The sequence below is a fragment of the Mastigoproctus giganteus genome, chromosome 13 (assembly GCF_048544385.1).
Source record: "Mastigoproctus giganteus isolate SK-2022 chromosome 13, ASM4854438v1, whole genome shotgun sequence".
Taxonomy (NCBI): Eukaryota; Metazoa; Arthropoda; class Arachnida; order Uropygi; family Thelyphonidae; genus Mastigoproctus; species Mastigoproctus giganteus.
The window spans coordinates 111,815,761-111,832,205 of NC_143587.1; the positions used below are offsets into that span (position 1 = coordinate 111,815,761).

The 16,445-nt window shown below is 39.8% G+C and overlaps 1 protein-coding gene across 1 annotated transcript in view; it reads right to left on the minus strand.

The window, feature by feature from the left end:
- The window catches only part of LOC150076363 (ras-related and estrogen-regulated growth inhibitor-like protein A), a 148,154-nt gene extending 136,254 nt beyond the window's left edge, over positions 1-11,900 (minus strand). The window contains exon 1 of the mRNA XM_090387473.1: positions 11,438-11,900. Coding sequence (XP_090243599.1) covers positions 11,438-11,498 — 61 coding nt within the window. The 5' untranslated portion in view covers positions 11,499-11,900. The remainder of the gene's footprint in view (positions 1-11,437) is intronic.
- Between the last annotated feature and the right edge of the window lie 4,545 nt (positions 11,901-16,445).

The window sequence follows — 16,445 nt, forward strand, 5'->3', positions numbered from 1 at the left end:
TCTACAGCAAACATGAGACCAGAAATCAGCGAATAGGAGAATGCTTGGACACAGTGAAACAGAACCTCCTCGCACTCCGCAAGTGACTACACCGATACAAAGAGAGCTCCCAGAGGAAAATAAACAACCGAATCTTCCATGAGAACCAAAGAGCCTTCTACAGGAAACTGGGTGAACATGACAAAGCAGGAAACGGACCACCCGAGAAGAAGACGATCGAAGAGTTCTGGGGAAATATCTGGAGCAGTGAAGTAAGACATAACAGCAGAGCACCCTGGATAGAAGTAGAACGGAAGAAAACGAAGGACAAAGTAGAGTTGAGAGAGTGGGAGCTTCGGTCAGGAACACCCACAACTGGCGAACCCCGGGAATTGATAACATCCACAACTACTGGTACAAGAAGCTCACCTGCACACACAAGCACCTAGCAGAGCAGTTCACTCGAATTATAAGGCACCCGGAGACAATCCCGAAGTTTCTCACTGAAGGAGTCACATATCTGAAGCCTAATGATGAAGATACAAGAAACCTACAACACACTTTAACATGTTCCTCAGCCTGGAATACTGGCTACTGAAATCGCTAAACTGGCAACCTGACAGTCTGCCAGTTTAGCGATTTGGGAGCTAAACTGGCTAAATTTAGCATTGTTGGGAGGCATGTGATTGGCGAAATACAGGCCAATCACATGCCTCCCAACGATGTACATCCTGACCAGCTGTATAACCAAGCAGATATCAGACCACTTAGAAAGTGAGAACATAATGGCCAAACAGCAGAAAGGATGCAAGCGGAGAAGCAAAGGATGCAAGGAGCAATTGACCGTAGATGCCGCAGTTATGGAGCAAGCCTTCAAGAAGCACCGCAACCTATACACGGCCTACATCGATTACCGCAAGGCCTTCGACTCCGTACCTCATAGCTGGCTAATAGAGACCCTGAAGATCAAGGTCAATCCGATAGTGACAAACTTCCTAGGAGCAACAATGGCGAAATGGGGTACCACCATTAAGGTCGAGAACATCACAACCAGGCCAATCCCCATTAGAAGAGGAATCTTCCAGGGAGATGCTCTGAGCCCACTATGGTTCTGTCTAGCACTCAACCCGCTATCCACCATGCTCAATGGCAGCAAGTATGGATATAACCTCAAAGAAGGAAGAAAGAACCTGTACACCCTCACCCACCTGATGTACATGGATGACATCAAGCTCTACGCGGCAACCGAGAAGCAACTCCAGCAACTACTCCGGATCACCGAAGAATTCAGCAAGGACATCAGAATGGAATTTGATCTAGAAAAATGCAAGACCCACGCACTGAACCAGGGAAAATTAGTTGGCCGAAACTACCAGCTGCTGACTGGTAAAGAGATCGAAGCTATGACAGAAGGAGAGACCTACAAATACCTAGGGATGATACAGGCTGAGCAGTTAGAACACAAGAAAATCAAGAAGTGCCTGACCTAAAAATATCATCAGAGACTCAGAAGCCTGCTGAAAGCAAAATTGAACGGAGGGAACAGTTCAAGCCATAAACACCTATGCAGCTGCAGTACTTGCATACACCTTCGGGGTCATAGATTGGACTAACACCGAGCTAGAAGATATCATGCGAAAGACAAGGACAATGATGACCAAGAGTAGCCAACACCACCCGAAGTCAGCAGTGGAGAGAATAACAATTCCTCGGAAAGAGGGAGAAAGGGGCCTGATAGACTTGAGAGAACAACAGAAAACAGCGATAATTAACCTGAAGAATTACTTCGAGAACAACACATCACCACTCCACCAGGCCATAAGGAAGGTAGATAAGTGGTATACCCCACTCAACCTGAGCGAGGAACCCTTCCCACCCAGACGGTACAGGAAACGAAGTTAGAAAGATGGGCAAAGAAGACACTACAATGACCTCCATCAAGATCACATCATTACATTGTTTCCACTGCATGGCTCACAAGTGGGACCCTCTTCCCCGAGACTGAAGGATTCATGCTGGCCATCCCAGACCAGGTAATCAACACCAGAAACTATAGAAAATACATCGCAAAGGAGCCCGGAATGTCAGAGGGCACATGTCGACGATGCCACCTGGCCTCAGAAACGATCCAACACATCATCGTGAGGTGCAAGGTGATCACCCAGACTGAGTACACCCATAGATACCACTAGGTTGCTAGGATAATACATCAGAAGCTAGCGAGGAAATAACAGTTGACCAAAGAAAGTGTACCATACTACAATTACTAACCCCAGGGTACTAGAGACCCGAACCAACAAGCTGTACTGGGACCGCCCCATAATAACGGATAAGACCATCCCGCACAACAGACCGGACATAACCCTTGTGGACAAGATGGAAAAGGCTACCTACCTGATTGACATAGCGGTGCTGAACACTAGCAATGTCCAGAAAACCCATGAGGAAAAAAATAGGAAGTACACGAACCTGAGACATGAGGTCAAGGGGATGTGGCATATGCAAGAAGTATCGAACATTCCGATCATCGTGTCAACTACCGGAATGGTACCAAAGACTACATAGCAGCCTAGCAGCAATAGGTCTCCCAGAGAACACCTACAAGGAACTCGAGAAAGTCGCAATCCTGAACACCTGTAAGATAGTCAGAGATTTCCTCGACCAACAGTAATACCAGACATTACAACCACTCTGTGTACTTGGTAGCAGTACCCGTCACGGTATGGAGTCCCCCAATCAGGGAGAAATAATATAAGAGCAATAATAATAATAATGTATGTGTCCATTAGTTTCTGGCGTGTGTAAATGTGATGCTGGCGAAGAAAATGTACCGTACTACAAGTACGAACTCCAGGCAGTACTAGAGACCCCAACACACAAGCTGTAAGGTAAGGTATGGTATGTTCGTGTCGGACGGCACTTGGGATTTCTCCCATCTCCGCGTGTGTTTCGCTGTATCGAGGACAGTACACTGTCAAGCCAGAGACTTGAAAGTGTGTGGGCCATGTCTGTGCAGTGTGATATGTTGTGCCCATTGTTTATCCGGCTTATTGGCCGCCAGGCCCCTAGTGGGGCCCAACGTTGCCCATACCTTGCCACGTGGAGGCTAGTCGGGTGTATCCAGTATCACAACAAATTGCTCTGGCAGGTCCTGCCACCTAGTTTCCTGGGATTTCAGTGGCTAGGACCTATTAAAAAAAAAAAAAAAAAAAAAAAATTGCGTTTGACATTAATGCTTAATGGGATTGCTGTTAGGAAATCACTGGTTGGGGTTGAACGCTAAAGAGATGTGTTAAAGGCCAAATAGGTCGGGCAAAATTTTGATGTTATTAAATTTAGACATGTGAGGCTATACGCTAGCTAGCTAATAGTGTTAGTTGTCTTAGAGATTTACAGGGAACCGGTAGAATTTAGACGTTGATTAGAATTTGGTGGCATTGTTAAGGGTGTACTTCGGTTGATTTAGTTAGAGAGGGAGGGAGACTGAAGACTGGGGGGAAAACAGATAGAAGAATAGGGACGATAGAGTAGGCATCCCCAAAGAGGTCAGTGGAGACGAGCCCCACAAGGCGAAGTATGGGGGGGGCTGTATTGGGACTGCGCCATAATAACGGATAGGACAATCCCGCACAACAAACCGGACATAACCCTTCTGGGCAAGAAGAAGAAGGAAAAGGCTACCTATCTGATTGACATAGCGGTACCCAAAACTGGCAAACTGTAGAAAACCCATGGGGAAAAAATCAGGACGTACACCAACCTAAGACAGTAGATCAAAGAGATGTGGCATATGCAACAAGTAACGACCATCCCGATCATCGTGTCGACCACAGGTATGGTGCCAAAGACCCTACATAACAGCCTCGGTGTTATGTAGGGTCTTTGGCAATAGGTGTCCCAGAGAATACCTACAAGGAACTCCAAAAGTCGCAATCCTGAACACCTGTAGGATAGTCAGAGAGTTCCTCGACCAACAGTAACACCACACATAACAATAACCACCCTGTGTACTTGGTAGGAATACCCGTCACGTGGTGGATCCCCAATCAGGAAGAAATGATATGAGTAATAATAATATTGTGTTCATTTTTCGCCGACCTGCACATAGAAAGATCCGGTTGATATTATTCATTTTGTAGCCTCTTAGAGCGATTGTTAACACAGCCCCATTCCTGGCTTAAAAACTGAAAAAAAAAAAAAAAAAAAAAAGGTGAAGAAATGACAACCTTTTCTAAATTTATCGAGGGTCGTTGTCTCGTTCTTGTTCTATTACTTGCGTGTATGCCATCTTTATTGGATTATAGTAGCTCTGGGTGAAGTTTCACCCGGAAAAAAAAATGTCTGCTACTAGTAGTAGAGCATTGCAGATCGTTGGTACGGGTAGCAAGGCTGTTTTATATTTTTACAGTGTTATGTAGTGTGATGAGGTGAGGTTCCGACGTATTGCTATTCTCATGTTTAGTAACAGCCCGAGTGAATTTTCACCCACTAGTAGCGTTATTTCGAATCAACTATGTATTATGAAGTGGTGTTTTTTATTTTTATTTTTTTTATTTCAAAGCTGTTGGGATATTCATTTAAATTAGTCATTATGCCTTAAAAAACAAAAGGAAATATTTGAAAACTTTTATTTCACCCTGATAAGGAGATGGTTGAGGAAGTAGGCCTGACGTAGCCAGTCGTAGTGGTCAGGAGCGAGACTGCATAGCACGCGTTCCTTGAGTAGACCGGGGTTCAAGCCCGTGACTAGTAAATACGATAAATATTTGTATTGACGATTTATTGTAAACTCTACTGACTTGGTTGTCGCCGGAGCATAAACAGAAAATTTATTTTAGTATTTTACGTTAACTACTACTACTTCCTCAAGCATTGTGGAAAACAATGAGATCATTCCACATGCTATTACTGATGATGCAATTAGAATGCGCCTAACGCACAGTTTTCTTCGTAAGGAACGATATGACTTGCACACATCTTATATAACGAATGTTGCAGATTACTGCCTATGCGCTCGCACGCACGTATATACACAGTATAAAGTTAGTTTTTAAGAAGAGGCGTTAGTTTTCATGGAATTTTTTTCTCTAAACAACCACTTATACCACATGGGTTTTACAAAGTTAGTTTATTTAGCCCTGATTGACCTAAACGTACTATAAAATTAGGTAACGTTTCGGAAACCTTGCTGGGACTCATCATCAGACCATACTTCGCTGTACTAAAGGTTATTTTTCGTTATGCCTCATAATTAAACTTACAATTAGCTTATATAAATATAAGATAATATCTCAGTAAGTGACCCTTATAAGTCACGAAGCTGCATGCACATTTGATAATAAATATTGGTCAAATCATTGACCAGTATTTATCATGAAACAATTATTTATTGGAGTTAATTGTTAATTCGAAGTTCATTTACGATCCGAAGATTGTTTTGAGTTTTTGGCTACGATATAAGAATATTCTGTTGACTTAGTCTTCCAAGTAATTAATGCTGCTCATAGTTCCATATATGCGGAATTGTCTCCAGTGGGGACTCTTACCAGTTGGTTAGCAGCTAAATTACAATATATATATATATTTAAATGTGACCGAATGAAAACATGAGAATCTGAGTGGGATTTCTATTCCTTCTACAAGGATTAGATGGGGAAGAAAATGTAATCTGTTCCTAAATTAATCTAGCTCTTATGTCCCATTTTTAAGGAGAGTAGAAACATATCCTAACTTTTAATTATAATGAAATTATTAATGAGATGATTTCAAAGTGCTGCTTTCCTTTCATTTTTACCTAATTACAAGCTTAAGACAAAAATGACTATTTTCATGTTCAAAAATGATACAGAAAATCATATGTGAGTTTTTTTTTTCTAGCCTGATAAAAATAAAACAAAAGAAAATCCATATTAGTGCCATGACAGTTAGCATACAGTCTATCCCACTTACCTGGAGAAACATTTGCAAAATAAATTCTTCTGAATGAAGCTATTATAAAAAAAAGGAAGAAAGAAAACACTTTTCATGTGGGCAGAATGCTTATTCGGCCTCTTTAATCTGGCTAGCATGTTGATCGCTAATTGCCTTTTCACGTGGATCAGTACGAAATATTTCCTGGCACGAAACATCTAGCCGCTAATAAAGTCAGCTCACGTTCCTTTTTTTCGAAAACTTGCACGTTTCTCGAACGAAACCGATCATATTTCATCTTGAGTATCTCAAACATCATTCCTAGAGATTCTTATCGGAAAATCTGTTTGTTCTTAAAGTTGGTGAAGAGGAAACTGTAAAGCATAGACTGATATAAGAGGAGAAGCCTCATAAATAATTGTTGTGTATGGTGTAAAGTTAATAGTTCCGAATTTTTTCTTGTGTTTCTCATTCGAATCACTTCCATTCAGAAGCGAAGACATTATTCAATTATGAATATCAGATAGTCTTTTAGCAGGTCTTTTGAGTAATGGTCATCTTTGCTCTCATGTATGTTCAGTTCTGATCAGCATTTTATGTGAATAAAATGTCCTGCTAAGTGTGTAAGCTGGCGGTTTAGTTGAAAAAGATTTTTATACCCATTTATTCGTAGTAGACCATAAACGATAAACTTCGGTAAGATGGTTACCTAAATACGGTGATTTTTCTTGTATTCTCTCTTATCATGTGAACTCTGACCTTATGTGGTCGTCTTTGAGTATAAACAGAAAATCAATTTTATTATGTGCATGATGTCTACGAACCTTGAGAGAGAGAGAGAGAGAGAGAGAGAGAGAGAGAGAGAGAGAGAGAGAGAGAGAGAGAGAGAGAGTGTGTGTGTTGTACTGGGCCGGACGAGAAGGTTAAATTTAGTGAAACTGCTTTCAACATGCATCGCGTTACAACGAACTTCTGGAGCTTGTTTACTTGTACTGGAAGGCGCCTCCGTAGCCAGGTGGGAAGGAGCAGCAGTGCGTAGCACACGCTTCTTGATTAGACAGGGGTTCGAGCCCGTCACCACCAAATACGAAGGATGCGGAAAGGTCACAAAATGACCACCGCATATCCCGGAGCAATATGGCCTTAGTTGCTAATGCTCCTAAAAATCAAATAACAAACAAACAAACTTGTACTGGAAAAACATGACGTATAACCTGCAGTATGAAAGCGACTCAACTATATGTGTAATTGCGCTTTATGATAATCAAATTTCCAGCGAATTTCTATAACACCTACTTCGAAAATATGTCGTCGAAATTTATCAACATTTTTTGTTGATAAATTAATAATAAATTGAACAATACAATGTAGGTAATGTATGCAGTGCATTTTATTACAGACGCGTTCGATTTTTTCTTTTAATTCAGTTTTCATTTTCTGATAAGTAGAAGGAAAAAGTAAATAACTGTTAAACCTATTACAAGTTCATTATTTATTAATTAATTAATTAATAATATATGCTTTACTGTAGATATCTTAACATATACATCCACTCAACTTTTTTAATGCTTTACTTATTTTCGCTTGAACTTTAGATGACTTTCATCAACCGGTGAAATACCACCACTTTGCTTATTGGAGGCTTGAAGTGGTGAAACCCATGTTTAGTCTCTAGAGCAAAGTTTCCGGCATCTCCCCCCCCCCCCCATACTTCTCCTTCAACCCATGCACGGTACTAAGTACTATAGGTTTTGATACCTTTCGTGTTTGGAGTTTTCATAAAAAAAAAAAAATAAAAATTGAAATAATGTAACACGTATTTATCCGATATTATTTAATAAATAATAAAATAAACAAATAGCAACACGTACCACATCGTAATATGTAGTCAACATTGTTGTAATATGCTTCATTTTTTTCATTCTGAGTTTTAATAAAATTGAAAATATAGTATGGATAACTTATGTATGAAAAAGAGAAATAAGATCGATTTTAATGAAATTTGGGTTGGCGCAGCAATTTTTTTAAACATAAAATTATTATTATTATTATTATTTTTTTTTTTAAATAAAATTCCCAAACATAAAATTTCATGAAAATCCAAATCGAGTTGTTACATATGGACTAACAAACTGACGGACATGGTGAAGCCAACAGGTGCTTTATGCATATGCAAATTCACTAAATATATGTAAAGCTTCCATCACATCCGTTTAATAGGATGCTTTCTAATAGATACATAAATTCTTCACATCGTTAAAATAATCGTGACTCGAAAGAATGAGTACTTGTCGCTTCTCTTCAACCAAAAATTGTAGAATTCAGTTTTGAACACGCATTTTTACTCTTTCAGTGTCCAGGTTGTGGAAGAGGAACATTGAAAATGAAATGACTTGGTTTAATCCCCTCCTCCCCCTTTCCAACAGTTTTATACTTCTGTACAATGAAAAGTTGATTATCTGTTCTGACGGGGCAGAAAGATTTTTCTTTACACCCTATTTTGTTAATATGAATAATCAACTTTTTCTTTGTATCTGAAAATGTTCCGTGTGAGTAAAAGCTATTTTATGATTACATGCATAGGCGTTTTGGACTGCTGTCCAAAAATTAAGTTACAACCATAAAAATATGAGATAATCAAGATTTTTTTTTCTTTTTTAATATGGATAATCAACATTCCCAAACACGTTATGTTCCCGCTCAATAATACTCTTCCATAAAATATATACTTGACGGAATTCTATCATATCTTTTGTGGAAGAGTAACATGCCTCTGATTTCATGAAACGTAATCACGAGACTATCACGAAGCCGAAGAGCCATTTAATGGGCAGTGTGCTTAACCCTGGCACCAAACAGCTCTCACACGACCTCTCATACTGTAATAAATTCTACTGCTCTAAAAGAGCAGAACTGGCGCATGGAGCGTTCTGGAAGGAGATCGACGTGCCTAATTCTCTCTAAAGCATCTCAGACACCCATTTGTATTCAGATCTGAAGATCCAGCTAGCTACCCGATCCGAAGAATATCCTAAATTAGAAGGAATTCACTGGCCATCTAAATTCTATGTGGAAGAGAAATTATAGCCCATGAAAACGAATATAGAGCTAATAACACTTTCTAAAAACCTCATATAAGTTTGAATGATCTCTTCTTTATACCTTTCAGAAGTTTTGGTGCCTTCTTCAACAACTTCGAGATCGATCAGGCTGTTCATCCTAATGCCTTCCCCAGACTATTACACGTAACGTGTGTAACCTTCTCTCCAGATGAGAACACATCTAGAACCAGTTTCGAAAGTGGCTTGTCTTTTTGTGAGTTCAGCAAGGATGGCTTGGGCTGCTAAATACTTCTTTGGATGAGAGCCACTAGGTCCTTTTGTGTTCCATCTTGCTATTAACTGCTTGTTGTCTGTTTATATAACCACCGCAAACAGTGCTGCCCTCTACCTGCCATTTGATATCTAGAACGGATAGATCACTATTTTTCGAACTGCGTGTCCCAATACAAGGCGGGGGAAGAACGGTTATGCGTGTTGAACAGGGAAGTTGCCCTGACTGAAATTTGTTCGGCTATTTGTGAAACTTTCCTCTCTCTTCCAAATTGCCTTCCCACTCCAAAATGAAGTTCCTGAGTGCTTCAGTAAAAAAAAAAAAAAAAAAACTCCTGTTTGCAAGCCTACATCATGCTTTTGGATAGGGCTATCCAATTCAAATGCAACCTAGTTTTTTTTTTTTAATTAAATGTTAATTAAAAACGAATACAGAATTTAATTGAGTGCATATTGTAGTGGAAGTATTTACTTTTTAGAGTCTTTGACACAATTTTGAGAACTATGTTCAGGAATATCATTCTCAATGTTTTTTTCAGTTCATTCAGGGTAAAGGTGGTTTGCGCAAGGTTTGTTGTTGTTGAATGTACGTAACAGATAATGTTCCAAAATACACATTAGTTCTATGGGTTTTCTTTTTAGGAAAACTCATAACGTTACACTAATATGTGGGCCACTCTTCGCATATATTCCGCTGAAATATCACTGCTCTCACAATGAACCTACCTTTTGCCACCTCTCTAAAAATTCATATCTGATAAATGGATAACCGAGTATTGCTATATGTCTGTTGATAATATCAGCACACATACAATAAAATTATATAAACCTGTAAACGAGAATATTGGTAGTTTCACATATTTACGCTGAAAAATTCAGGAATTTTGTTTTTATGCCATCATATAAGCCTATCGCCATATTTATTATCAGTTATACCGCACGAAGCATTTTAGTAAACGTTAATGCATAAATTGTTGTTTTTTAGTGTATGTCGCAGTTTTTCATTTAGGTGAAAAATTTTTTAAACATGTTTCTTTATACTTGAATAACATTTTACCTCTTAGTTTTCGATTTTTAATTTAATACATATATATATATATATATATATTTATTTATTGTCAGTGACTGATTATTAACATGGTTCTCATGAGACATTGGAGTCAAAATATTATTATAAACCATCAGTATTTTACATATAGATATCCTGTACTAAATAAATGCTATGTAATCAACAGTCCGTTTCGTTATGCCTCTAACAGTTATGTTAAAAGAATGGGAAAAAATATTATTCGTTATCCTCAAATTGTGAAAGATTGCTTAATTATGTCGTAAAGAGAAATTTATGAATATGTACTAATACGAAAGTATATTTTAGAGGCGCGCTTTGTTAAAGAATCTTCATTATTCTGTCTATTACTTTGTGTGTGTGTGTGTGTGTGTGTGTGTGTGTGTGTGTGTGTGTGTGTGTGTGTGTGTGTGTGTGTGTGTGTGTGTGTGAGAGAGAGAGAGAGAGAGAGAGAGAGAGTGTGTCCTTATATATTAAAATTGAAATATTCAGTTCCCGAGCGTCAGAATATCATAGTACTTAAAAGGCAGTGGATTCGAGAAAATCCATTTGCAATATAACTGCAGGGTTAATCACACTGCAGCGTCCACCTCTGAGTCGTGTTATATCTCATTATGGTTCTTTATACTAAACAAATTTATCCAGCCGACAGAAAAAGTCGGTTGTAAGTTGTCGCAGATAAATAAGTAGGTTGTAAGTAACGGTAGTTGTCAGTAAATCGGTTGTTTCATCTTACTTGCATGGCGTGCGATAAGATTCGACAAACCGTCCCTTGTTATTCGTTGAAATCAAAATTGCCCAACAGTATTTGGAGCCCAGATGCCTTAACTGGCGTCTTGACTAAGTTTCTGCCGCCGTAGTTCGTTACTTGTACTGAGAACACAGCAGTGAGAGGATCCTGTTTTAAAGGCACCTAGATGTTTCTAATAAGAAAGAGCTAACCGTTTGGGTACTGAAAGGGTAAAATGATTAAGGTTACATAACAAAGAGCCAAATGTACTCTGGAGATCGATTTCGTTTTCGATAACTGATTAAACTGGTTGACCAGCGCTAGCAAACACGCACATTCTCCATATTAGCACCTGATAGATGGCACTGTTGTATACGCCTTCTCCCTTATTATGGGTGCGAGATTATGAGGGCCACTTACCTGACTTGCCGACGCGCGGGCTTCCCAGCATGAGAACTTTCAGGCGGCTCTGGTTCGTCATTTTCAGTCACCTGTCGTCAGCGTAGGATGGCGAGCGAAGTGGTGGCGGAATTCGACAGGAGATGCAAGGTTGGGGACTGCGAACGGGGTATTTAAGGAGACGTGAAGCGCCAATAAAAATGCTAATAGTAAAAGAGAGAAAGGCGACAGACTAGGAGGTGCCAGCTAGGTCAGGGGGCCTACAGCCGTAACCCGACCTTTCGTGAGCGCAGTGCTCCACTTAGATTTCGGGGAAGGCAAAGGAATGCGGGAAGAGAAAAGAGGGGGGCGGGGAACTAACAAAGCCTACCAACGGCCGGCATCAACTTTCTCTGGCCCGTGATTAGAACAGAGCTAGCTGTTCGTCAGGTGGGGTGAGGCGTTCCTCCTGCACGTGGTGTACAGCAATCCTCGACGGGTTATTGTACCGCTAACACAGCGTTACCTGGGATCCTTCAGTCCGCCACTCCGTTTATATGTGGTCGAGCACGCGTCTCGGCTGGCCAACCCCTGCTCTCACTCATCATTTCACGTGCAAGTGCTGGCCACCCTGGCAGCAGCAGCAAGTCATCGTACTCCCTTTACTTTTGAAGGCCGGTATCGCGATCTGCGTTGTTATGGGACCTGTTCGCGGGGGAAGAGGGGCATAAAGGCTATTATATGGCCATCGGTACGGTCATCAAGTTCAGTCGTCCGTCAACCTGTAGGTCACTAACGTGAATTTGTGTATGTACACTGTTCTTTACGCTCTTGCGCACACTCACACACATATACATACCCGCACGCGTCCCTGATTGTGTGCGGATGTAGGAAAAGTCTGAGTATGTGAGGGTCACTGACCTGAGGCAAGTGGAAAGTACTAGTTGGCGTCTAAGATTCACCTTTCCTATGAGACCTGATGTTGCTAATAGTTGTGATTCATTTAGGGTGGAATCAGGAAGCCGTAGCGATGGAATACATATCTCTATAATAGATCCTCGTGCAGTGTATGAGATTGTAGCTTCCCTTTGAAGGTTTAATGGCTCAAGGTAGTATAAACTGTTCGCACGTGTCTCTCCTTGCCAACGGTAAAGGTCACCTTAGCCACCTTTCTCTTCCTACGTCCTCACTGCTTAATATTAGTGGGGCACGTGCATTCCTTCTCTTGTTGCCTGACCAAGCACCTAACCGTGTACAGCTGCTTCCCCTTCTTACCCCCACCTTTTTAACTTGAGAAAAAAAAGTTTTACTAATAAAGAAGAGATATAAACGTTTTACCTTTTATAATCATTTAAATATTTTGTAGACTTCAACATTAGAAATCACAGAACCTGACACATTGACTTTTTTTTTTTTATCTTGAAGAGAGCTTTACAAATTTTCTTCAAGAGAAGAAAGTTCGCTTTATATATATACTTGTGTGTGTATATATATATATATATATATATATATGTATATATATATATATATATATATATATATATATAATTTTTAATCATTTCCTTTTCTGTAGTGTGTGTGTGTACGGAGAAGTGTCGCTGTTGTTAAGGCTCGATGTTTTGCTTTCCTCTGAGTGATTCAGTTTATGACAAACCTAATTGTATATTGTGAACAATTTCAGTGCTAGTAGAAAGAGCTCTGTAAATTTATTTTTGAAAAATAACACAAAAGTGATAAGTGCAAATTAATATTGTTATTAAATTCATTACTAGAAGTTATATAGCTTTAAAATTGCTAATATAGTATTTATTAATGCAGCTGTACTGTTTATCATTGTTAATTATCTCTAAATACATTAAAAAAGTTTTCCTCCTAGTGATATTTATTTGAGCCAATGGGAGAAGAGGGCGGGGCATTTACGTCACGACAAAGCACGGGTAAATAATTACATTGTTGTCTTCCATTGAAAGACAGCTGCCTCCATAACGTTCACCTACCTCGTGAGTGTCGTGATGCTGTTCTGAACCTGCTGACCTAGCCACTCTGCACACACGCCATATTGGCGACCCCTGCCGGCTCCCTTGTCCGGCCCTTTCTACCCCCACCTCGGCAGGGGGGAGGAGACGGTCATACTCTCCTCCCCTCACGCCACCCCCATTCTTCCTTCTGGCAGGGCATGGGCATGCCCTACTGACACCAAATTGAGGCCTCCTACTCTATTGGCCTCATCCTTCCTCCTTTAACCCCCAGTCTTCAGTCTCCACCCCTCTCTATCTTTACACAAGCGAATTCCCCCACACATAAATTCAATGAATTGAAATTAACTTACGCCCATATTTCGGTCTTTCCTTATTCAAGCGACATCACCCTACGCAATCGAAAGATATCACACATATATTTATACATATATGTTTAAATTTTTTTTTTTTTTTTTTTAAGGTCCTAGCCACTGAAATCTCAAGAAATTAGGTGGCAGGACCTGCCAGAGTGAACTAAAAACTATCGGATACCTGGTCTCCCTCCACGGGGCGTAAGTGGGGCAACGCTGGGCCTCAGCAGAGGTCCAGCAGCTAAATGGCCAGAGGAACAACGGTACAAAACACCACACTTCCATAATCCATACACTTTTAAATCTCTGGCCTTCCCAGTGAACTGGTACACCCACAATAAAAGCAACGCGGAGATGGGGAAACCCCTGGTGCCGTTAGACACTGAAAACACTTACACTTACCTCGTCATGTGTTTCACTCTGTAACCACGCATGGCATAATTTGATGTTCGATTGTAATGTCAGCTGACGAAGGGACCCAATATAGTTTGTATATTTGTAAATAGTTTAGTATTTTGTAAATATTTTTAATATTTGTTTAGTTTGTAAATATTTTAGTCCTGCTCTTTCAGATGCAACAGTATTCCTCATATATTATGAAAACAGAAGCGAGAGGCCTTTTCCTAAGTGATCTATGTACATGGTACATCCATGTAAATAATTACATAGTAATATTTATTCCACCTTGAGACTGTCACTTGGCGGGGTGGGGCGGGGCGGGGGCAGTAGCCAATGGGAGAAGAGGAATGCGGGTAACATGGTACAAGTGGGCAGGGAAATTACATAATTAGAAATGCACAGGTAAATAATTTCATAGGTCATTTCCTGATTAGATATTGATCAGTGCGTTTCGACAGGTGTCTTTTACATAGAAAAGATTTGACTTACTCAGTCATACCTCTACATTTTACGTAGAAAAGTGTGCGCAGGTTTTGGCGAGCTGGGGGGGGGGAAGCCCCCCAGTTATTATTTATTAAACATTCAAATGGAGAGATGCAGATGCTCCCGTTTTTAAACCATCTGCTCATCTTCGAGACTACATCACTTACTACGGCAGTTGCTTTTTATATGCATTGATTAAGAGAACAGGTGGTGTTTGCTCTGGAGCCACAAATGCTATGTCTTTTGATACTAAATTAGCAAACAAATGAATATACAGTAAAAGCTCAGCTATCCATCCATCCAGAAAGCTCATGCAACGGACACATTTTAAAACTCACATATCACACAAGTTAGGTAATGTTTGCAGTGCGTGTTCTTTCAGACGTTCGATTTTTTTTTTTTAATTGATTTGCATTTTCCGCGATTAATAGAAGTGAAAAGTAAATAACTGATGAATTTAATAACTAATAATTAACTAATGAACTTATTGCCAATTAATTACTAATTTGATTAGCTAATCATATATAAAAGTAATTGTTTTCACCTCACAGCACATTCCTCAACACAATATTCACTGAAACTCTTTGCAATGTATTTTACTTATTTCATTCGGGATTTTAATAAAAATTGAAATGCAACCCTAATTTCACCATGTGTAATATAATAAATTAAACAAATAGCAACACATACTTTAGTACTACAGTACTCCACAAATACTTTCATAATGTACTTTACTTATTTATTCTTGGAATTTAATAATAATAGATATATAAACGTATTTGATGTTCTGCTGTGATTAATTGGGTGCCTCCGTAGCCAGGTGGGAAGGAGCAGCAGTGCGTAGCACACGCTTCTTGATTAGACCGGGGTTCGAGCCCGTCACTACCAAATACGGAGGATGTGGAAAGGTCAGGAAATGACCACCGCATATCCCGGAGCAATATGGCCTTAGTTGCTAATGCTCCTAAAAACCAAATAACAATAACAACAGCTGTGATTAATATAATGGTCAATTATTAATAATTCATTATTTATATTAGTCAATTTATAACAAAATCGTGCTCTTTAAAAAGCAACGGCCTTTATGCATCAACCGAAAACATTCCGTTCCCGCGCATGCGCTAATTGTACATCCATTCCTACAATTAGCGTACGGCAACAAATATAATATTCAACATTTCAGTTACCGTACACGGTATATGGATAGCTTATGCGATACGAGGGGCGTTAGAAAAATTGGTGGCCTGAGTATGAAAGGAATGGTACAATGTTAAAATATCTCTAATTAATGTTTAATACTTCAAAAGATAACCCACCAAGTTTTATGCAGATTCAGTGACGTCTACATTGTTTAATTACAGGTCTTAAAGTGAACAAAGTTGTGTGAATGAGGAAAGATGAACAAAATCATCACCGTACATTTATCCAATATTTGGGTAAAACAGAGACTAACGCCAGAGGCAATTCATGAGGATATGGTTATAACACTGGGGAGGATGCCCCTTCCTATTCCATGGCTAAGAAGTGGGCAACAGAATTTAAATGAAGGGAGAGTCTGGAAGACCTGCAATGTTCATCACCCCAGAAGTTGACAGTGGCATGATTCTCTGATGAGTGATCACCGAGTGACAGATCGGTACCTTGACAGCGTCTTGGCATCTCTCATCTGAACGTGATACAGTTGAGATGCTACATAATATCAGTTTCTCGCTGTGAAAAAAGGTGTCAGCATGGTAATCCTGATCATGCAGCTTCCTGAGCACATTATGGTGACGCAGTACACACACATGTACGTTGACGCAGCACACACAGGCTCTCACTGAGAGGCTGTGTGTGTTG